Source organism: Pantherophis guttatus, chromosome 2, assembly GCF_059756535.1.
Source record: "Pantherophis guttatus breed Tessera chromosome 2, ASM5975653v1, whole genome shotgun sequence".
In the NCBI taxonomy this organism is placed as follows: Eukaryota; Metazoa; Chordata; class Lepidosauria; order Squamata; family Colubridae; genus Pantherophis; species Pantherophis guttatus.
In genome coordinates, this window is record NC_142064.1 from 125310672 (window position 1) to 125334204 (window position 23533).

At 41.4% G+C, this 23533-nt stretch overlaps 1 protein-coding gene across 2 annotated transcripts in view; it reads left to right on the forward strand.

Moving 5' to 3' along the window:
* The window catches only part of RAPGEF3 (Rap guanine nucleotide exchange factor 3), a 76625-nt gene extending 56548 nt beyond the window's left edge, over positions 1-20077 (forward strand). For both annotated transcript variants that reach the window (XM_034419308.3, XM_087886666.1), the window contains 15 exons: positions 442-592; positions 2073-2155; positions 2520-2559; positions 5155-5236; positions 5878-6024; positions 9770-9867; positions 10961-11086; positions 11335-11516; positions 12108-12198; positions 14352-14402; positions 16037-16124; positions 17079-17143; positions 17392-17446; positions 17981-18052; positions 19364-20077. In XM_034419308.3, the coding sequence (XP_034275199.2) occupies positions 442-592; positions 2073-2155; positions 2520-2559; positions 5155-5236; positions 5878-6024; positions 9770-9867; positions 10961-11086; positions 11335-11516; positions 12108-12198; positions 14352-14402; positions 16037-16124; positions 17079-17143; positions 17392-17446; positions 17981-18052; positions 19364-19482 (1450 nt within the window). In that variant the 3' untranslated portion in view covers positions 19483-20077. The remainder of the gene's footprint in view (positions 1-441; positions 593-2072; positions 2156-2519; positions 2560-5154; positions 5237-5877; positions 6025-9769; positions 9868-10960; positions 11087-11334; positions 11517-12107; positions 12199-14351; positions 14403-16036; positions 16125-17078; positions 17144-17391; positions 17447-17980; positions 18053-19363) is intronic.
* The last annotated feature ends 3456 nt before the right edge of the window (positions 20078-23533 follow it).

The window sequence follows — 23533 nt, forward strand, 5'->3', positions numbered from 1 at the left end:
CGTGACCAACTTTTTTTTTAAAAGAAACTTTCAAAACCATTTTTTCTACAACCTCTTCAGCTGAAGAGGTTGTAAAAAAAATGCTTTTAAAGCCTCTGACGATCCCAGCTGACTTGCCTGATTGGCAGAAGCTTTTTTTTTTTAAAAAGGCTCTGACGATCCTAGCTGACTTGCCTGATCGGCAGAGGCTTTTTTTCCCTTTAAAAACATTTTTAACATTCTTTTAAAAGAAAAAAATACTTTTAAAAATAAAAAAAAAAGCCTCTGATGATTGCGCGGCTCAGCTGGGCAATGGGGGTGGGGCAGAGATTTTTGCTACCGGTTCTCCGAACCACCCGCCTCCATCGCTACCGGATCAGGCGATCCGGTCTGAACCGGGAGCATTTCACCCCTGGGTCTATTGCATCATTCTGGGCCTGCGCCTCCTTGACTTTCATTCACCTTCCATTCGGAACCTTCTGAAGGTTCAGAGCAGGACAAAGCTTCTTATATCCTGGGCAAAAGGCAAAAGATCCTGTGGTTGGTCAGTCGGTGGGTGTCCCTGTACGGACGGCTGCTGCAAGCAGAGGCCTGTGCTGTGGCCTTTTTGCAGGTAAGGAGAGGTTGGTGAGGACCCAAGGCAGAACATTGTCTTTGGGAAGCAACACAGGAGGCAGTAGGGCTGGACATCAATGGTAGTATAGAAAGAGACAGTGGCCCTAAAAATTGAGGGAGATGGGAGGTTCAAATTTGTGAAAAATAAATAAATTGGCACGGCTTGGGAGGCCTGTTTTGCCTGGATACAGTACCTGTGAAATAGGCAATTCCCCACCCCCCCTCTGAGGTTCATATGTGGTGGTGATGGATAATATTATGGTTTGTTGCATAGTCACCAGATGTTTAGACTGGATTTGGCACATTTGTCCACCTACCGAGTCTTTCCCGAGGATTTGGGATAGGCAGATGCAGGATGTTTGATGGTATTAAAGATATTGTCACAGGATGTATGCAGTTCCAAGTAGGGCTGCCTTTGGCAATTGATGGATGGTAATTTTGTCAATGTATATATGTGTGCTATGTGAATGCCTGGGTAGGTATGGGTTCTCCCAGCCAACATCCAGAGCTGCTGGAAGAAGGGCAGCATGTAATGATAACAATTGTGAGATTTTTGAATGCAAATTGATAGAATCTTGACACATAACCCACCAAAAGTTGTTTTTGGATGATGATGATTATGGTTGGTTACAGTCAGCCACATGTTTAGACTGGATCTGGCATTTTTATCTCTCTCTCTCTCTCTCTCTCTCTCTCTCTCTCTCTCTCTCTCTCTCTCTCTCTCTCTCTCTCTCTCTCTCTTTCTATCTTTCTATCTATCTAACTATCTAGTTCTTGCCAAGTAATGTAATGCATTGGCATGGTATATGCATGGATCCAAGCAGTGTGGCATTTGCAATTGACAATTGGAAATTTTATCAGTGTGCAGATTTTCTAAATGCCATCCAAGATTTTTCCATAAGGCACCCAATGTGCTGATAATCACTGAGACCACTACAGCTGGGTTATGCCATCAGTATTCAGAGCTTGATATTGTGTGATCTTCTCCAATTCTTTGTCTTCTATTCCATTATCCCTGGTATTGCCCGCACTTTCTTCTTTTCAAACACAGTTAAATCTGGTGGGTTATGTGTCAAGATTCTATCAATTTGCATTCAGAAATCCCACAATTGTTATTATATGCTGCCCTTCTCCCAGCAGCTCTGGGTGTTGACTGGGAGAACCCACACCTACCCAGGCATTCACGTAGCACACATACATACATGCATGTAAAACCTCAGTTTCCCCAGCAATTTTTGCAGCTGAGATTATTGGAAGGCTGAAGTACCTAATCTCTCTCCTAATTTTACTGCTGTTGCCACCACAACTTTATATTATAAAACGGGTTAATGTGTCCCTCATGTATTTATTTTTACATAAGTCACATTGGTTGTCTAGCATTCTTCTCCCTTATTGTGGACTTAGAAATCTGGCTTGCTCCTCTCCAAGATAGCCTGCTTTGCTGCTTGTGCTAATCGGTCTTGGCCAATATCTTGCAGACCATGTCAGAATATGCTACCCAAGATGCTCGTTTGGGCCCCCTGCTTCGAGAACAAATACAGGATCGCCGGAGAAATCGAGTGTGAGTCTCCTATATCATCTCAAACTGTCTAATTGTTTGTGTGCTGTCAGCAAAAGAGCCTAGTCATAAGTAGGATGATCATGGCAAAAAGCCCAATTTTCTGGGAAGTCTGAACACAGGTATGGGCAGACGTCAAGTTAAACAATTGCAGCCAAATGTTTGCATAACAACGCAGACGTGTTGATATATACTTGGAATTAAAAAACTGTAACAGAGAACTGTAGAACAATTGAATGAGTGGTTTTGTTGGGCTACTTGAATCCTTGCAGTTTTAGTTCCGCTGCTGTGTTTTCTCAAAAACAAAGCCTCTGGAGGTCTGAGTAACCATTGTGATTTTATATGGACTTTTCTCCTCTTTGAATAGGATAGAAAATGGCAGCAGCTGTGCATCCCCAAAGCTACAGGTAATTTCTTGCCTCTAACAAGAGGTTCTTCAATTATTTTCTAATCCTTTATCACAGGGGTGTGAAACTCAATGCCCACGGGCCGCATCCGGCCCGTGGGGCCACATTGGAAACAGCGAAGGACCAGCCTGTGGTGTCTCTGCCGGTGAAAACAGAGCTCGGGAGGGCCGCGCGCAGCCAATCTGAGTTCTGTTTTCGGCTGTGATGGCCTCCTGCAACCCTCTGCCAGTGAAAACAGAGCTGAGGAGGGCTGCACACAGCCCTCCCGAGCTTCCTTTTTACTGGCAGAGTGCTGGGGCCGCAACAGGCCCCTGACTTGAGTGACATCGAGCTGGCCATGCCCACCTGGCCACACCCACCTGACCCCCAAGATCAAACACAACCCTGATGCGACCCTCAATGAAATCGAGTTTGACACCCCTGCTTTATCAGCAATTGCAGGTGGCCTTCCCAAGCTTAATTTTGCTTAATTATTTTCACTGACTTTTTGTTTTGGGTGGAAGTAAAGCAGAACTCAAGAAGGGAAGTAGCTCAGAAGATATTTAGATCTGCTACATGTGGTCATGCTTTCCCTTTCATTTTATGGCAGAAAACCCATCTTTTCGTTGTGGCATAATATTCCTACTATTCAGGGTCATGCTTTCTTCCTCTCCCTTCCATCCTCACACCTTAGCGTACCAGGATAGATTCATCCCACTTTCTTTTTAGAGAAAACGAGACATGCAGAAGCAACTCAACATTTTCTCTCCCAACCCTCTTCCCAAGCTGAATTCTGTAAACTGAATTACATTGCTTAATCCTGGTGTAGGAACGTGTATGCTAAATTTCCAAAAATGTATTTTATCTTGCTAATTAAAATGAGAGAATAAAAAACTTGTTCTTAGCCATTGTAAATCCTGTTTTATGGCCCGTCCCTCTAATTTCTATTACTTTCATCCAACAGAATGTATGAATTTGCTAGCCTATGACTAAAAACGTGCATTTCTAGGAAACCTGAATTTCCTTTATATACCTAGATATAGAAAGATTGGGGGAGAAAAAAAGGCATACGGGTAGCCCTTGACTTATAACAGTTCATTTAGTGACTGTTTGAAGTTACAACGGCACTGAAAAAAGTGACATGATCATTTTTCACACTTAACGATTTGTTTTGTAATATTTTTTTATTCAACATTTTTCACCTTTAAAATCACAATTATACTTTTACAGTTTTCCGTTATCGGAATTTTTCTTAATTTCAACTTATCCTTCGGCTTATTATGTACATGTACATTCTTATTTCTTAAGTACTTATTTATATAATATATACAATATATACATATCTACTACACACTATATATATATATATATATATATATATATATATATATATATATATATATATATATATATATATATATATATATAGGCGACGTTTTGACGAAGTCTCATTCGTCATCTTCAGGCTGGTGTTCTCGGCTTCGTGCTTCCAGGAGCAATGGAAGCACGAAGCCGAGAACACCAGCCTGAAGATGACGAATGAGACTTCGTCGAAACGTCGCCAAGACACTTCCAATTTTACGTGGGAGAAGACCCGAATAACCAAAGACCTACATATATATATATATACATATATACATATACATATACATATACATATACATATACATATACATATACATATACATATACATATACATATACATATATATATATATATATATATATATATATATATATATATATATATATTATCATCTCTTAACATTCACTATATGTTGATTTTAGACTTTTTTTCCAGCCAATTATACCACCTATTCCATGTCTCATACTATACATAGTATACACTTAACGGTTCTTGAAGCATCCCCATGATCAAAATTCAGACGCTTGGCAACTGACTCCTATTTACAACAGTTGCAGTGTCTCAGGATCATGTGATCTCCTTTTGCCACCTTCTGATAAGCAAAGTCAGTGTGGAGGTCGGATTCATTTACCAACCGTGTTAACTAACTTAAGCACTGCAATGATTGACTTAACTGTGGCAAGAAAGGTCATAAAAAAATGGGGCAAAACTCACCTAACAAATGTTTTGCTTAGCAACAGAAATGTTGGGCTCAATTGTGGTCGCAAGTCAAGGACTACCTGTATTTTTGGACACCCACATTTGCATTAAGTATCTTTAAGGGACCGGTGTGTGCGATATGGGGAAAGGGCTCTCCTATTAAATTTTAGTGCGCATTAGCTGTAAGCATCCACTCGTATTTTTTTTTTTTTTTAATTTGATTTATATGCCGCCCTTCTCCGAAGACTCAGGGCGGCTTACAATGTGCTCAGCAATAGCCTTCATCCTTTTGTATATTTATACAAAGTCAGCTTATTGCCCCCACAACTGGGTCCTCATTTCACCTACCTTAGAAAGGATGGAAGGCTGAGTCAACCTTGAGCCTTGGCGAGATTCGAACCCTGCAGTAATTGCAGGCAGTTGGTCTTAAGCAGCTTAATAACAGGGTGCCTTAACCCCCTGTACTACCAAGGCTCTTCGTATTGTGCTATGATTCCCTGCACGGTATAAAATCTTTTCTTTTCTGTCTCTTCTCCTTTTTTCACTCCCAGGTCAGGAACGTTGTGAACTGGTTTGCCATCCAAGAAGAACCTTTTCTGAACAGCAATTATACCATCCGAATCAGGGACAAAGGTCATCATGATTTCCCTGCCTAGGATTCAAACTACTCTGCTCTGACATTGATTTTCCATTGCATAATCAGAACAATTATTACTGCGCCAAGATATGGGAGCTTGGCTCAGTGGTGAAATGTAAAATTTGTTACTACGGGTTCTGTGGGCGTGGCTTGGTGGGGGGGAATGAGACTGGGTGGGCGTGGCCAACTTTTTTTTTTTTGGTATACTTTTAAAACCATTTTTTCTATAACCTCTTTAGTCGAAGAGGTTGTAGAAAAATGCTTTTAAAAGCCTCTGACGATCCCAGCTGAGCCGCACGATCATCAGAGGCTTTTTTTTTTACTTTTAAAAGCATTTTTTCGGCCAAAGAGGTGGTAGAAAAAAATGCTTTTAAAAATAATTTAAAAAAGCCTCTGATGATTGCGTGGCTCAACTGGGCATGGGGGAGCCAGGGATTTTTGCTACCGGTTCTCCGAACCACCCCCCGCCATCGCTACTGGATCAGGCAATCCAGTCCGAACCGGGAGCATTTCACCCCTGGCTTGGCTACATGAGATGATGGCAAGGTTTCGATTAGCTTGATGAGTTAGGTTATGTTCTATATTGAAGGAACATCTTCTGTTGCTAACACTCTTTCCTTTCCATCTTCCTCAATAGTTTCATATGACATATACAGGCCCGACTATTCCTGCCTTACCAGACTGTTACAGGTGAATGCCACAGTTAAGGAAATTGTTGCATCGTTAGCAGACTGTCAGGACTGGAACAAAGATTGGATCCTAGTCAAGGTCAATTCAGCAGGAGGTGAGTCCACTGTAATCTTTTAGGTACTGTTTCCCTGGGAAGATAATGAAGCCATGCTAGCTTCGCAGGAGTTACATGGAGATGTCAGTCATGCAAATAGCAATACCCTTAGCACTTACACTTATATACTGCTTCACAGTGCTTTACAACCCTCTCTAAGCAGTTTACAGAGTCAGCCTATTGCCCCCAACAATCTGAGTCCTCATTTTACCGACCTCAGAAGGATGGAAGGCTGAGTCAATCTTGAGCTGGTCAGGATTGAACTGCTGGCAGTCGGCAGAATTAGCTGCAGTACTGCATTCTTAACCACTGCGCCACCACAGCTCTTTTGTAGATCCTTCATCCCAGTGCTACACATGACCCATCTGGCAAAAACCCCTTACGAGGATGCAAACAAAGATAACCATTTTACAGCTTTTGGCTACTTGAAAGTCCTCTAAATGTGCTCAATCCATGCAGGTCTATCATTGGAAATCAACTTTTTCAAGATTTTATCAATAGCATGAGGCAACTTAAGGAAATTTCCCTATTCTGTTGTCCTCTGCTTACTTTACCTTGAGGCAAAGAGGAGTAGCAATAGCCATAGCAGCAGATGGCTTGGTCAGCAGGAGCTGCTGATGGTTTCCACCATAGTGTTATCAAGTCCTTAAGGGAATGAGCTCCCTCACTCTGGCTCCATAGGCATTATTGGAGTTTTTAAATAATGGGTAGGGGTAGCAGTGGCAATGAGTGTACCACTGGAAGACTTGAAAGACAAGGTTGGGATTATCGTGGAGAAAATGTATATACTGTACCTGGGCAGTCAGAGTTGACAATGACTTAATGGCACATAAATGATACAAATTCAGATAAACAGAGTTGAAAGGAACCTTATAGGTCATCTAGTCCAACCCCTGCCCAAGCAGGAGACCCTACACCATTTCTGACAGATGGCAGTCCAGTCCTTTCTTGAAAGCTTCCAGTGATGAAGCTCCACAATGTCTGAAGGCAAGCTGTTCCATTGGTTAATTGTTCTCACTGTCAGAAAATTTCTCCTTATTTCCAGGTTGAATCTCTCCTTGTTCAGTTTCCATCCATTATTCCTTGTCTGGCCTTCAGGTGCTTTGGAAAATAGTTTGATCCCCTCCCCTCTGTGGCAGCCCCTCAAATATTGGAACAATGCTATCATGTTTCTCTTGGTCCTTCCCTTCATTAACTAGCCATATCCAGTTCCTGCAACCGTTCATCATATATTTTAGCCTCCAGTCCCCTAATTATCTTGGTTGCTCTTCTCTGCACTTTTTCTAGAGTCTCAACATCTTTTTAATAGTGTGGTGACCAAAACTGGATGGTGTGGTCTTACTAAGGCTTTACAGAGTGGTATTACTTGATCTTGATTGTATCCCTCTGTTAATGCAATTTAGGATTGCATTGGCTTTTTTGGCTGCCGCCACACACCGTTGGCTCATATTTAATTGGTTGTCCACTAAGACTCCAAGTTCCCTCTCACAGTTACTGCTATTAAGCTTAAATGAAATTGGGGGTAGCAATTTTGGGAGATGGATACTCCTACTTTATATGCAGTGACAAGTGGCTCCACTATAGCAACGCTGTCCTGGAGCAACTGAGAGTCATATCCAAACTGGTGTTAATCATAGATGTATTAAAGTAGAGTCAAAACCATTGCAGAAAGAATTCCTGCATGTTTAAAGCTAAAGAGTTTGAGGCAGGGAAGAAGAGCATGCAAGATGGTTAGTTTCCATGAAATCATTCTGAAACATCCTTTTCACATTTCTAACAAATTTTTATAATCTGAGGTAAATTATTTCTCTGATTTTTAAAATTGTATCGGGAAGGCAATGCTTGAATACAGATTAATGTCAATGCGGCACTTGCTCAAATTAAAAAATGGCAGGGGTCTCACCTGAAGCACTGGGAGAAGAACAGGGGTGACATTAGTAGAGTGTCTGATTCACTAGGGCACACTTCTAATTTTCAAATAATTTAAATCGTGTATCAGTTTAATCATGCTATGCGCCTGATGGAGTTAAAGGCTTCTGGCTTTTAATAAAATGTGTTAGTCTGAAAAGGTGCTCCCAGAATCCTGTCTTTTTTCTGCCATAGCTTATCTCCTCCTACAATGACCTAAGAGAAGTTTACCTACCACTGTTAACTGTGTGCTTTGTAAGTTGTTTATCCACAACATTCATCTATCACATTGAATGTTGGGTCAGCTGTTGTTTGTATCTCTTCTCTCGTGATTCAGATGGCCTGGCTTCCTTCAGAACCCAAGGAAAAGGCCACATGTAGATTTATCTAGGTCTATCAGATAAGGACAAACTGCCCCTCTTGAAGTTCTCCTCGGTTGTCTGCCATGGGGGCCCAGTCTGGTTTTCCCCTCCATCAGTTCCCTCTCTTCACACTTCCTCCGTTTCCATGTTTGTGCCGGGAAGGGCATTGACTCCCTTCTCCTCCCCAGCACAGTCTGGCTCCTGACAGTCTGCCAAACAGCTGTAAGTCAAGCCACGGAGCAAGATGTCTCAATGAGAAAAGCAGCACATCAAGAAAAGTTTCTCCTCCTTTTCTGTTTAAATGGCATTCTGTTCCCTCAGGAGGGGAAGGAAGGGCAGACCAAATCAAATTATCTCGATGCATAGAGAAGGGGTGATTTAACTCTTTTATCCATGCATCTTGTAGTGGGGATGAGAAGAAAGTTGTATGCGGATCAGAGGTGGTATTCAGTCGGTTCATATCGGTTCAGGTGAACTGGCGGCTCTATGCCATCCTATTTAGGCACGTTTTTGAAGCTGGGCCAATGGTGACATTTGTTACTACTGGTTCTGTAGGCATGGCTTGGGGGATTAATGTGACTGAGTGAGCGTGGCTCAATTTTTTTTTTTTACTTTTAAAATCATTTTTTCTACAACCTCTTTGGCCAAAGAGGTTGCAGAAAAAATGATTTTAAAAGCCTCTGATGATCCCAGCTGAGCCGCGCGATCATCAGAGGCTTTTTTTTTTTACTTTTAAAAGCACTTTTTCGGCCGAAGAGGTTGTAGAAAAAATGCTTTTAAAAATAAAATAAAAAAAAGCCTCTGATGATCGCGTGGCTCAGCTGGGTATGGGGGGGGGGGCAGGGATTTTTGCTACCAGTTCTCCGAACCACCTGCTGCCCTCGCTACCAGACCAGGCGATTCGGTCTGAACTGGGAGCATTTCACCCCTGGGCTGGGCACATGTGTGAAAGGTGCGCGAGCAAAGCGCAAGCATGGAAAGCTGGGCGAATGCGCGGAAGGCACGCATGGGTGGCAAACGGGTGGTAAGAATATTGGAAACCCACCACTGAAGTGGATGTACATTTATATGTGCATGCAGATGTTGATCCCCGGCTGTCATTCATTCTCACATGCAGCCCTTGAAGACCCAGCGAAAGTCCATTGCTTAAGGTTTGTTTTTAAATGCAAAACCAAACACCAGTTAATGGAAGGACTAGCTACTACCTGATTCTGGAGGAGAGAAAGATTTATTATCATGAATGTGAAATTTGCCTCTTTGAAGCAGAAAGTAGAGGTAACAGCAAAGTGTGCTAAATTTACTAGCTAGATAAGAGCTAATAAAGTGAGCTGTAGTTCTCAAGAATGGTTGTGGAAGGAAGGCAAGGAGACTTGACCTACAGTTAATATCGATGCTTTGCCCTATGCTGCCTCCTTGTGGCCGGTTGAGAGAGAATTCTATTTCTCAACCTGCTTTCTAACATTTGATTTTGGCAGATAAAGTTGTATTGCCCATGGAAGCTTTTGGTGTGTTTACATCCCTGGGGTTGAACGAGAGACTTTTTGCTGTCAGTGTTCAAGAGCTTCACAACTTGGTGAGTGTTCCTTGTAAATATACACAAGGGGAAATTTTTCACGTCTTTTCCTAATCCTGTTTACCATTCCTCCCACCCTCTCAGCACAATTATCAAAGATGTGAATCTTGGCATATAGAAAATATCTGGAAGAAACTTTACAACACAGAAAGCAGATTTCCCCCCCAGTATAAATGTTATACTGAATTTGAAGGGATGAAATCCCTGAGTTGCATGAAATTCGTTGTATGGGTATACTGTGTATACATGTACAATGACAATAAAGTTGTTGTTGTTGTTGTTATCATCATCATCATCATCATCATCATCATCATCATCATCATCATCATTAAATTGGAGAAGGTGCAATCTATACCAAAACCAAGGAGGGAGTATCTCAAATCAGAATAACAGAAGAACAAATAATAATAATAATAATCAGAATAACAGAATAAAGGGACTCTGAAGGTCTTCTAGTCCAACCTCCTACTCAGGCAGGAAACTCTATAAGGCCTATGATTGTCCAGTCTCTTCTTAAAAGCTTGCAGTGTTTGAGCATTCTCAACGTCTGGAGGCAAGTTGTTCCACTGATTAATTGTTCTGTCAGGAATTTTTTCCTTAGTTCTAAGTTGCTTCTCTTCTTGATTAGTTTCCATCCATTGCTTCTTCTCCTGCCTTCAGGTGCTTTGGAGAATGGGTTGACTGCCTCTTATTTATGGAAGCCCAGACCTTTATCTGCACCTCTTATCTGCCTCACTTTGAAGCAAGATAGTGATAAACAATATTTCCCAACTGAAGCTGTTTAATGATTGAGGTCTTCGGCATATGGTGTTGGAGGTACAGTTTAGCGATAGGAGGACAGAGTTATCTATAACTGAAGATGTTCAGTTCTGTGTCCTAAATGCCAAACAAACATCCAAAGGGGTTGCAGGATAGTTAAGGTTGTAGTACAGTTGTGTGTGATGGGTGTGGTAGGATTAATATATCTTCATTTCTAGTGTGACCTGGGCTTTAGTGTTCAAACATTTCCTGAGGTTCCATTCTAGGACCCAGTATGCACAGTGCATCTATACATAGCGAAAAGTGCCATCCTTTTCTCCTTTTGCTTGCAAAGGCACCTCACCCTGAACAGCTTGGCCCCAGAACTGGTTCCTGGGAAAGTTTGGATTTCATTAGTTCAAAGGACCTGGCTAATCAGTTAACCGAGCATGACTGGAACCTCTTCAAAAGCATCCATCAGGTAAGGAAGTTCTATGGACGCTCTATTTGTTTGTATACAAGGATTGATGCTCCCAACCTTGCCATGAATTATTCACCCATCCTTGTTGGTATTGAACTGAGATTTCTATTGCTTTGTGTGTCAAGTCAAGGCAAGCAGAGATCTTAGCCCATTAGCATGCTCGTTTGAAAGAGAAACTGAGGCAAGGCCTTGTGTCTTACAACTGGAGCTTGGGAGAAATTCCCTGACTGTTGTGTGTTTTTTTAAAGGTGGAGTTGATTTACTACGTGGTTGGGCCACAGAAATTTCCCAGTGCAACCACAGCCAATGTGGAGCGTTTCCTGCGTCGTTTCAATGAGCTGCAGTTCTGGATCACCACTGAGCTCTGCTTTTGTCCTGATGTTATCAAAAGAGCCCAGCTGCTCCGTAAATTCATCAAGCTGGCTGCACAGTAAGAATCTACTAACCATGAAAATATTTGGTTAGAAGTGGGTAGGCTTGCAAGATCTGATTCCTTTTCATGAGTTCCTTGAGGTCTATCAGTCAAGACAAAAATAATTACGCCATCAGATACCTTTAGTATCAGCCCACATATTTGTTCTCCTCCCCAGAGAAGAGTTTATATTCCTTTTCACAGAACATGTTTTGGTTTCTTCATCAGCTTTCCTATTTTCAACTTTCTGATTTAAAAAAAAAACAGTGTAATTCAGGAATCCAGCCAGCCTGACCAAAAGCAAGAGATTGAGTGAGATGTCATTCATAAAAAACAGGTTGTTTTTTTTCCTGCCTTGTGCTATTGCTATTATTCATCATTAGGATGATTCTCTCCCTTAAAGCATTGAAACCTCACCTGGTACATCCTGATTTACTGTTTGGAGACCTCTGAAAATAAAGCAGATATTTCTTTCCATGGGAGAGAACTTGATGCTGTAGGAATGGAGCATCTGCTGGTTTTTCCTGTGGAAAAACTTGCAATTTATAATCAAATTTGTTTCAGTTTTCCCTCCTTATCTGAATGGTGTTTCTGTATTTTTGGTTTCAGCCTAAAAGACCAAAGGAACCTGAATTCCTTCTTTGCCGTGATGTTTGGCCTGAGCCACTCTGCCATCAGCCGCCTTTCTAGGACTTGGGAGGTACATTTCTACTCTCCAGAGAAGGGGAAACAGTTGAATCAACATGCTTGGTCTTGAAACTATTTTCCTACATTAACTTAAACTGTGTTCAGAAGAGCAGTTTGTTGTATCTTCCACTTTCACACTTACCATTTTGAAAGACTCTTTCCCAGACCTTTTATCGTTTTTATGGGGTCCTGATTAAGGAAATGAAGGGATGCAAAAGAAGCAATCACAGTCTGATTGTATGTGTTTATGAGATACAAGGATGATCTGACTATACAACATCTATCTCTCCATTGATTGCTAAGGTTGATTCAGCTGAACTGGCTGGTTAGGTGGATGTCTTAATCTCTCACACTTGCTCTGTGTGTGTATCCCTCTTGAAGCTGTGCTTAGTTCCCAAATTGATGGAGTACAGTGTACTGATCAAGGACATGTGTATTTTGTGTAGCCATAATAATGAGTTTGGGATTGAAGAGGCAGACCTGCAAAGCATTATCATGTGTACAAGATCTTCTGGGAGGGAGGTTCATTAACAGGCCTTAACAATCAGTTACTGGGTAAGAAGTAAAAGATAGTAGCAAAATTAAAACAATTAAATAAAGGAGCATGTTTTCCAGTATCTCAAATAGATAAGGAATGCCCAGAAAGGAGAATCTGGGCTTTTCCCCATTGGCATTTATTTATTTACGTATTTATTTGCCGCCCATCTCTCAGGCAACTCTTTTCGCAAAAAGTTAGATTCTTAGAAACTAGGAAGAGGGTGATGAACTATAGAATTCCAGAAGAGGAAAACATCTGCATATTAAGCGTTTCATATTTGATGCAGTGAATCAACCCAAGTTGACATCATAAAACAATGGATAAATCAAGTATTACTACATGCTTTTAAATCTGTGTCTTACCAAATCCTCTAATATGTCCATTTGTGGTCAAGAGAGAGATGTGGTGTCAAAAATTGTGAAAGGATTACACTGTTGCAGTTATATAATTTATCAGCCCCAACCTGAAGTAAATTTGGCTCAAAATGGGTCCAAATGAGCATTTTAGGGAGATTTGGAAGGCAGATGGCTCTGAATTGGGTTGTTGAAGAAATCCATCATCCTCATGGTGGTAACTCTTGGGAGTCCTGTGGAACAGTATTTATTTGGGGAAGATATCTATTTGTGGCAAAGTTGATACAGAAGAGTGTACTTTGTAATAATTGCAATTAAAACAATGGTTTAAAAGCAGAGGAAACTACAAAAGTTGAGATTTTCATTTAAAAAATAATTTGCAGAGCAAAAATTGGATATGTGTGAACACTGAAATACTGGGAATTGATATGGCTGCCTAACATACATTGTAACCCTGGGTGATTTATACCCCTCTCTGAACCCCTCTCTGAACTAGACAAACAATGATTCAAATGTAAAACCAAACAATCATTAACAGTGAGCTGTCTCACATTCATACCCTTCTCGCAATAGGATGTCTACTCATCGTAGCCCCCAATACCTAGGAAATAGCCAAATTTTGAAATATCGACTGGATGGACCTTACATCAGCCTTAAGAAGGATTATGTCTGCTTGTTTATTTTTGTGGTCCATTCTATGATTTGGCTTTTGTTGAATTTTGTATGCTTTGTAGCATGGATGTAGTATTCTGATCACTAGCAGATCACATAGGCAGGAAATGGGTTATTTGCATGTTCTGCTACAGTACAGGTATTCAGTTTGAGAAGCTACGAATTTTGTCCTTAGAAATTTTATTGAGGCATCCTTGGGTTGCTAAGGCTCACTGACGATTGACATCCTTTTTAGTTCAAAGGAAAAAAATTACTCAGGTTGAGAAATCATATTATTATATGAGCTGATTTTCAGTCATCTCCTTTCTTGACAGGATGTGATTTATGCCAATAAACAAGGCCTTTCTTGGTCAATTTAGGCTGACCTCTTTGACCAGGGTCATATCTTTTAGTAGCTTTTTTTGACAGATTATCTGTTGACAAAGCTTTAACTTTCTTCTGTGCAGGTATGAAAATTTTACTGATGGCTTTGAAGTCCACTCTCTTTTCATGGGTGCAGAGTCCTGTTTGAACAAATATAAGTTGAATAAATTCCCCAACTTTCTGCACTAACTTATTGACCATTTCTGACAATTCTCCCTTTGACTTTTCTTCATATCTCAGAAACTTCCGCACAAGACGAGAAAGCTGTATGGCACTATGGAACGGATGTTGGTGAGTGGAGAGATGTTCCTTTTTGTCTTTGGAAGTGTTGATTTCTTCTCTCATTTTTACATAGTATCCCTATTCTGTTTCCCATTTTACTGATGGGGAACTGGTGCCAAGAGAGTGGCTTGCACCAGTTTTATATTAGGAGTTGCAGCTAGACTTACTGTAAGAGTAGTTGTTTTAATCTTAGTCAGAATATTTACATTTTGACTCTGAGGTGGTCAACAGTTTATTATTATCAGAGAGATAATAATGCCTAGACTGATGGAGCATAATCTACCTAGACCACGTTCTGAAATATTCCGCACCTCCTTCTCTTTCTCTTTATAGACTTTCTCACAAAGATATGAGCTCACTTATTTGTGTTGGTCAAATTTAATCTCTCCCTGAATGGATTCAATGAGAACTCAATTTCTTTAGCTCTTAATTTCAAAGTCTTCTGAGGAATTTTGTCCTGTATTAGATCTATTTGTAGCAATAGATCTGTAGAAATCTATTTCTAGACCTCTGAAAATACGAGGAGATGAGCAATATGGAAGAGAATCCCTTATGTAAGGAAGAGCTCAGCAAACCTGACTGGAGATTGGCTGTCACAGTACAATCTTGCATTAGAGCTTCAACATCACACCCACCTATCAACTCACTATTAAATATTGTCCAAAGTCTCATGATACTGCCATAATGAGACTTAAAACATTTAAATTCCAAGTAGCATTGAATCTCCATTTAAATTATGCAAGATTTTGGCACTGCAGCATGAGGTTTCCTGTGAGAAAGTGATCTAATGAGGCTTAGCTGCTCCTCCCCCCCAAATATATTATGCTCAATATATAATTAGGGACTTTGCATAAGCATGGAAGCTAGCAGTAGACAGCCTAAGACTTTATTTCCCCTTTTTGATCCCTTGGAACCACCTCCTACCAGTTTTCTATAGTATTGCATCATCTGAAGTCTGGGAATGCATGACGATGTTATAAAATAAGCCATAGAATAGATGCACCAGTTAGAAACAAAACTGAGCAACTCCTCCCAAAGCCCAGCTCTGCTGGTATTTTGTAGCCTTCAGCTACACCCTCGAGGGACACGGTGTCAGCTCCTCTGGAACCGCCTGTGCTCCACCAGGCAAACACCACAGACACACAAGAAAGTTCCTCCAAAGCCTGGTTTAATCCCTGTTGACACACGGTGGCTCAGTGGCTAACAGGGTGAGCTCCTATTACTTGTCCCAGCTTCTGCCAACCTAGCAGTTCGAAAGCACGTAAAAAATGCAAGTAGAAAAAAAGGGACCACCTTTGGTGGGAAGGTAACAGCATTCTGTGCGCCTTTGGCATTTAGTCATGCCGGCCACATGACCACGGAGACGTCTTCGGACAGCGCTGGCTCTTCGGCTTTGAAACGGAGATGAGCATCGCCCCCTAGAGTCAGGAATGACTAGCACATATGTGCGAGGGGAACCTTTACACCCTCAAAAGTTAAGTATGGCCATTGGCCTCCAAAAGATTGCCAGTTCCTGCTAATTCTTCAACCTTTACAATCCAGATGAAGTCACACAATTGAAAAATGGTTTGAAGGAGTCAACAGTCTGCCTAAAGCATGTTTGACTACAAACATCCCATCTGATTTATCCTTTTTCTTTCCAGGATCCTTCTTGGAATCACCGTGTTTATAGACTGGCTGTGGCTAAGCTGTCTCCACCCATGATCCCTTTTATGCCCCTCCTTCTTAAAGGTACAACAACAGAATCCTATCAAATATACACAGGTGCAGTTTTAAGTAACTGACAAAGCCTCAAAAACAGCTAGTTCAAAGGTTCTAAAACATGAAGTGTAATGCAGCTGTCATGGTTGAACCACTTTTGAAATGTTTAGGTCTTATCGCTATTCAACTGGCCAACGAACTGTGGGGAGGGAAGGGGAGAAAGAATATAGACGCTTCAGAGACAGACCGTGAGAGCCAATATCACCAAGGGCACCGATGCAGGTGTTTAACAGAAAGATGAACTGTTCTCAAAACAAAAGGACGATTCATAATTGGACAATGTGACCAACCAAGGGTGGGGAGAATGGGAAGCTATTGTTTAACTATATAAGCATTGTGCGGGAAAACCCAGAGTTGGTTTTGATTCTTCAGTACCAAAATAGTGTCTCCAATTAAGTTTTGCTTTTGGGATTTCAAAATTCTTAAGAGTCTGCTTTCCTTGGGTTCGCTAGTCAAGACTGTTGACAGCAACTACATTGAAACCAAAGAAGCTGCTGGCAAATTAATTCTGCATTTTTGCCTATGTACATATTTAAGAACTTACCAAAAGCGAAGCTTGAGGTGGCGCAGTGGTTAGAGTGCAGTACTGCAGGCTACTTCAGCTGACTGCTAGCTGCAGTTCAGCAGATCGAATCTCACCGGCTCAAGATTGACTCAGCCTTCCATCCTTCCGAGGTGGGTAAAATGAGGACCCAGATTGTTGGGGCCAATATGCTGACTCTGTAAACCGCTTAGAGAGGGCTGTAAAAACACTATGAAGGAGTATAGAAGTCTAAGTGCTATTGCTATTGAGGAGCACTTCCTCTTATTCAAAAGATTTCAAGCCTGTCCTAGAATTACAAAGGGCAAAAGGTCTCCATTTCTTTCTTTCTTTTTTTTTTTTTTTTTGTAATGAATGATAAGACACTTGCGTTCACTTTGCAGATATGACCTTCATTCACGAGGGCAACCGTACCTTGGTGGAGAACCTTGTCAACTTTGAGAAGCTGGTGAGTAGAGAGAGTAGACTTTCTGTTGTACTGTTTTGTGAATGAAATAGATCATTCCATTTTGGGAAAAAAAATCACTAGCTGGAAAAAAAATACTCCGGTGTTTCTGAGATTCTGACTGCAGGTTGGGGTACCTTCAGCATGCATGCTGTATTAGTTGTTTTTTCAGTCTACAAATAGCTTGGTTAGAGAAAATAGAGAGAGAACAAGTGAATAATCTAACACAAACCCATATCTATCCTGTATAGCGCATGATGGCCAAAGCTGTTCACCTTGTACATCACTGTCGGAGTCATCCCAACCGTGAGTATAGAAGAGTGCTGGGTTTGGGGGAATTGTGACCAGTGAGGATCAAGGGAAGCAAAGCCTACACGCTGCAGTTTAGAATGGTTGCCGCACAGGACTCTTGCACAAATACAGTGGCCCGATGAAATAGAATGATTCTCTCCACCCCCTTTCATTTTACAAAGCAGTTTTCAACAAGCACGTCAAACTAATTTGCAAGGCTAAGGTTTCATCTATTTTTAATGCCAATTAAAAATTAAAGTTTTAGCTCATCCCATCCCTGAGAAAGTCATTACATTTGACAAGGGAAGATTTACAGGTGATCTGAGTCGGAAGGTTGCATCAAAAGAGAAATAGCTTTCCTGGCTCGATGTTTTAAAAGGATGCTTGCATTATAATAATAGGCACTTCTGTTAGAGCTGGAATGTTCAGGGACATAGAAAAATGTCTTTGTAGATGACACAAAGCAGAAGTTGGCAGGAGCTGGCTACATTCCTCCTCTGTAAACCTCTGACTTCCCATTTTTATTTTTCCTTTTCTCCCTTTCTCCAGTTCCCCTCTCTCCCTTGCGCAGTCGTCCCCAGTACCTCTTGGAAGAAGCTCGGGCAATACGTGCCTCAACCTGTAAGCAAGTGAATTGGGGAAGGGCGTCTGTGTGTCTCGTGTACATTGTTAACTGTTGACTTTTTCTTTGGAACCGTCAAATCATTGCATGATTTATATTGCTCTCCTTTTCAAAAGGGCGTATTGGTATTTTCTCCCTACCCTACACAATGCAATGTAACAGCAGCTGCTCCAGAAGGACTATGTCCTAACAGAGGTTTTCGTGAAAACTCCTTGGAAATAACTATAGTTCCATGACAGAGTTCTGAGTCTGTATGCAAAAGGACCTGGATTCAGCCCAGTGGTGCCAGTTCTGTCTGGTTCGTGTGAACTGGTAGCGCTGACGGCGCGTGGTTTGCTGAACCGGTAGCGGCGGCAACGCAAGGCTCCGCCCACCTGCCCGGATGAAGTAACCCATTTTTGACCCTCTGCGCATGCACAGAAGGCTTTGCCCATGCACAAAGGGTCAAAAATCAGACTGGTGGCTCAGCAGACTGATAGCATTGTGATTAACACCAGCTGTCTGCAATTACTGTAAGTTCGAATCTCCCCAGGCTCAAGGTTGACTCAGCCTTCCATCCTTTCTAAGGTAGGTAAATTGAGGACCCAGTTTGTGGGGGCAATAAGCTGACTTTGTATAAATATACAAAAGTATGAAGGCTATTGCTTAACGCATTGTAAGCTGCCCTGAGTCTCCGGAGAAGGGCGGCCTATAAATCAAATTAAAAAAAAACAAACATGACGATGGTGCGCGCACTTCCAAACCGCTTGGGAAGGTAAGTAGATTTCACCCCTTATTCAGCCCCTGGAATCTACAAGGAGAGGGGTGAATCTCCTAAATCTTGAAGAATAGCTGTTGTTTAGACTGGAGCAGAGATAAGCAACCTTCTGTCTATGGGCCACATAAATACCCCACCTCCACTCTAACCACACGTGACTTCTGCCAAAAGTTGATGGCAAACATTTAGCAGCTTATGTATTTGAGGTGGGGGTGGGGGTGGAGTATTGGAGCATTGGAAAAAGTAAAATAGGTGGGTTGAGCAATTATGGGTCAAGTGTTTTGCTCTAAAATAATCATTGTCTCCTACACCCACCCCCCAGAAGGCCAACACAGTTGGTCTCAGTTCTTCAGGAGACTTTGTTACATCACTGGCCACACCTGTCTTAGAAGCCCAAAAAAGAAAAGAAAAGATTCTGTCCATTTAATTACTTTCTTGCTCAATATAGCTAGGAAACTTTGTCAAATGTTATTTAGTGGTGTTCTATTTTCTCTGCCTCTTTCAAACTATTGCAGATGATAGATTTCCTTAATCCTGGTTTCTTTCCTTTCAGGCTCAGAACAATCCCTCAGCACTCGAAGTCCGGCTGCAACCTGGGCCCATATCCAGCCCTTGAGAGTGATTGACAGACAGAAGGAACTTTTGCGGCTCTCACGAGACCTTGAATCTTGATGCTAGAAGATTGCCCAAGCAAGGACAGAAATCGTGCCAAGGACTGTTTGGGAAGGCACTTTCTGGTGGGTTAGGCCAATGCCCTTCGCATTTGGCCAGAGGAAGATCTCAAGCAGATGAGAAAACTCCTCATATTCTTGGTGGCACATTTGATCTGTCCTGATCATTGAAAAATGGGTGCCATCTCTCCAGTGCCTAAGGAACGATGTGTCACCTTGCCTCAGGTTTTACAAACTGCAAAATTTCTGGTGTGAAAAAAGACTGATTCATGGAAAGCTTTAAGCTGCCTTACCGGGAATGGAGCAAAACTCCCACTTATCAGTTACCAGTGTTCAACAGAAATATGTGGGTTATTTTTTTAAAAAAAGAAAGAAAAATGGGAAGATTTGCTTTGGTGTGTGTGATGAATTGTTATTTTCTGAACTAGGAGTTCCCTCTCTTCTGCCAGGTTTAAAGAAGATTCTTTAAAACATTTGAATGGAGCTATTTGCTTCCCTCCAGTTGAATTGATTGGACGAATCAGCAGAACATACTGATGTATTTATTTATTCATTAAATTTATATCTTGCTTTCCTCCTGGAGCTCAAGCAGAGTATACAGCATTTCCCACTCCAATTTTTTCTTCACTGATGAAGTAAGCTGGACTGGTGTGGAGATAGTGCCTGGCCTAGCAGCTTCTATGACATATGATAGACTCAGAACTGGATATTTTTGCTCCTAGTCTATAGAGCCTTCACTTCAATGAGATAACACATCTCTTGTATGTAACATCAAGTAGGCAATTTGCTAGAAATGGGATGCACTAGAACAGGGGTGTCAAAATCACGGCGTTACGGTGGTGTCACGTGATGTATTGGGACTTTCCCCCCTTCATTAAACTGGGCATGGGCATGGCCAGTGTGTGACGCATCCGGCCCATGGGCTGGGACTTTGACAGCCCTGCACTAGAAGGTTGTAGGAGATACCGGAATGCTTCTTAAGAGTGCATACAAGCTGCCTTTCATGCTAATAGCAGCTTTGCCGATAAAAAATTTGCAAAGTTGCAAGCATCTTCTGTTGCAGCAACAGGTAGGTGTGCAGGAATTACCTGATCCAAGCATTCACGTGCCTTCCTTCCTTATATTCTCATGGAGGCAATAGCGAGGCTGGTTGAAGTGGGTTGCCAAATTTGGAGTTCCCACCCCCAGATGGGGAGCTTCTAAGCAGATGGCACGCTGAAGTAGATTAGAGGTGAGTGAAGGTACAAGCATCAAGAAGTGGTGGCTGCCCACTTCTGTTTCTCCATCCACAGAGTGAGTGCTTCAGTTTGCCTGAGACGAGGACAAGGTGCGTGGAAGGCAAGTCCACCCCTAGGGTAATGTGACTTTCTGTCCATCAATGAGCTCAAGAGGTTTTCAGGTGGGGCAGCCTACCCCTTGAATCATTGGACTCCAGGTTAACCTAAGAGACTTTCAGGGTACCAGATCTTCTCATAGGGCTGTGCAACTCTAGATTAACCAAATGTAGACTGCATCTCTGAGCATTGGACATGATTGGGCAGGAGAAAAGAAAAAGACTAAGGGAAGGGATTTTTGATTGGGCAATTCTACATTTTAGCACATGCAATTCCTTATTTGGGCAGGCAGGGGGTGCTGGTCATGGTGCTGGTGGCAATTGGGGATGTGTGGCAGACCAGCTCCATGTGAACCAATGGACACTGGGCCCACAATCTTTCTCCTAACAAGGGTTTCATTGCCTGGTGATTTTTGTAAACAATATGTTTTCTATATTATCTTTTATTTTTTTATTCTGATTTTGTAATTATTCAATTTCGAATATACAACTTTAAACATACCGTCCTCAACTTTGTCCCTATTGTTAGGGCTTTATATGTCAGCAATGAAAAACCAACCCTACTTTTTTAGGGGGTTCGAAACATGCTCTTTCTAATGAGAATGATTTAACAGAGTTTCCAGAAGGTCTTTTTTGTAAAAGTGGGCTGAAAATATCCTATTTTTGGTATTTTTACAAAAAACGTCAACCTTACACTCAGTTTGTAAACTATTGGAAAGCACTAAGAGAATGAATTTTTTTATTCGAAAACCTTGTGTTACTAAGTTATTACGCACAAAGTTTCACATTTATTATACCTTTCTTTCCAGAGATATAAAAAGCCAAACTTTAATCTTTTTTCGAGCCGCACTACTTTCGGCCAACTTTGCTCCAAATTATCTAGATGGAGATAGCTCATGAGAATGTTTTTATTATTTTATTTAATAGAGCACAAAAAGTTGTACAAGATGGCTAAGTTTTGCTTCTCTCAACAAAATATACTGCTCAAAAAAATAAAGGGAACACAAGCAGAAGACATTCGAGATCTGAATGAATGAAATAGCCTTATTAAATACTTTGTTCGTTAGATACAGTAGTTTATACACTGCTCAAACAACTAAAGGGAACACAAAACTACTGTATGTAACGAACAAAGTATTTAATAAGGCTATTTCATTCATTCATATCTCGGATGTCTTCTGCTTGTGTTCCCTTTATTTTTTTGAGCAGTGTATATACAGTATGAGAGATATTATGTCTCAAAGTTGCTGGAACCTCAGAGTCATACCGTAGAAGGCTGTGGTATGGGGGTCACACAAATGCCTTTATCTCCACAATTATTGCATCAGCACACATAACACTTTACCAATGCTCATTGGGCACATGTATGTATGTTTACATCGAAATTTGTGATGGTCGAGCAGGGCACTTTTCTGAAATCAGACCACTTGACATGGAATGACCCAAAAGCAAGAAGAAATAGTTTAGGTTCTTCCTAATCTTCAATATTTTAATTTAAATCTTTTTATATTAAAAAGAAGTATAGAGAGAGTCAAAGACCAGCCTGTGGCAGCAGTGATTGCTTTCTTTTCAATTTCAGTGGGAAATGCAAGCTGAATTTGCAAGTCCTTAACTTACAACCAAACCAACTTGCAGGACCTTAACTGGCAACCAAAATAGAAAAGAGCTTCAATTTATTTTTTCATTCTCTCTATTTTGTATTGTAGTTCTCTAACCAAAATGTGCTTAGAGAAACATGCACTTTAGGGAAATGGACATACCTGATTTGCAAAAAGGGCAGCTTAGAGAAAACATGATAAAGATGTGTGCATTAGGGGAAATAAATCACACGCACATAAAATATACTAGGAACTAGGGTTTACTTCCTCACCCCAGAAAGTGTGTGTCCATTGTTTTGTGTCCTGTCATCTCCAAAAGTAATTTATGTACAGCACCACCTTGGAATTATTCAGTCTTCCAAATAAAGATGGTAGAGCACTAACAGTTAGGCAGCTACATGGGTCTATTACAATTCGCCATGGCCAATTTGCTACGGTCAACTCACCACGGCTAACTCGCTACAGCCAAATTGCCATGGCCAACTCACTGCAGAACAACTTGCCACAGTCATTTCACCACAGGACAACTCACTGGGGGGCAAGAGTTACACTAATACCAAAGAAGTGGAATAGAATCATCAACAAAAGGATGCAAAAGGAGGGGTAGAATCGGGTGAAATGCTCCCGGTTCGGACCGGATTGCCCTATCTGGTAGTGATGGCGGTGGGTGGTTCGGAGAACTGGTAGCAAAAATCCCTGTGGCCCCCCCCCCCCCATGCCCAGCTGAGCCACATGATCATCAGAGGCTTTTTTTTTACTTTTAAAAGCATGTTTTCATCGGAAGAAGTTATAGAAAAAATGCTTTTAAAAGTAAAAAAAAAAAAGCCTCTGATGATTGCGTGGCTCAGCTGGGATTCTCAGAGGCTTTTCAAAGCATTTTTTTCTGCAAACTCTTGGCCAAAGAGTTAGTTAAAAAAATGCTTTGAAAAGTCTCTGACGATCCCAGCTGAGTTGCCTGATCGGCAGAGGCTTTTCAAAGTATTAGAAAAAATGCTTTGAAAAGTTAAAGTTGGCCACACCCACCCAGTCACATTACCCCCCCCCCCATGCCACGCCCACAGAACCGGTAGTAACAAATTTTACATTTCACCTCTGGGTAGAATGAAATGTGAATGGCAAAA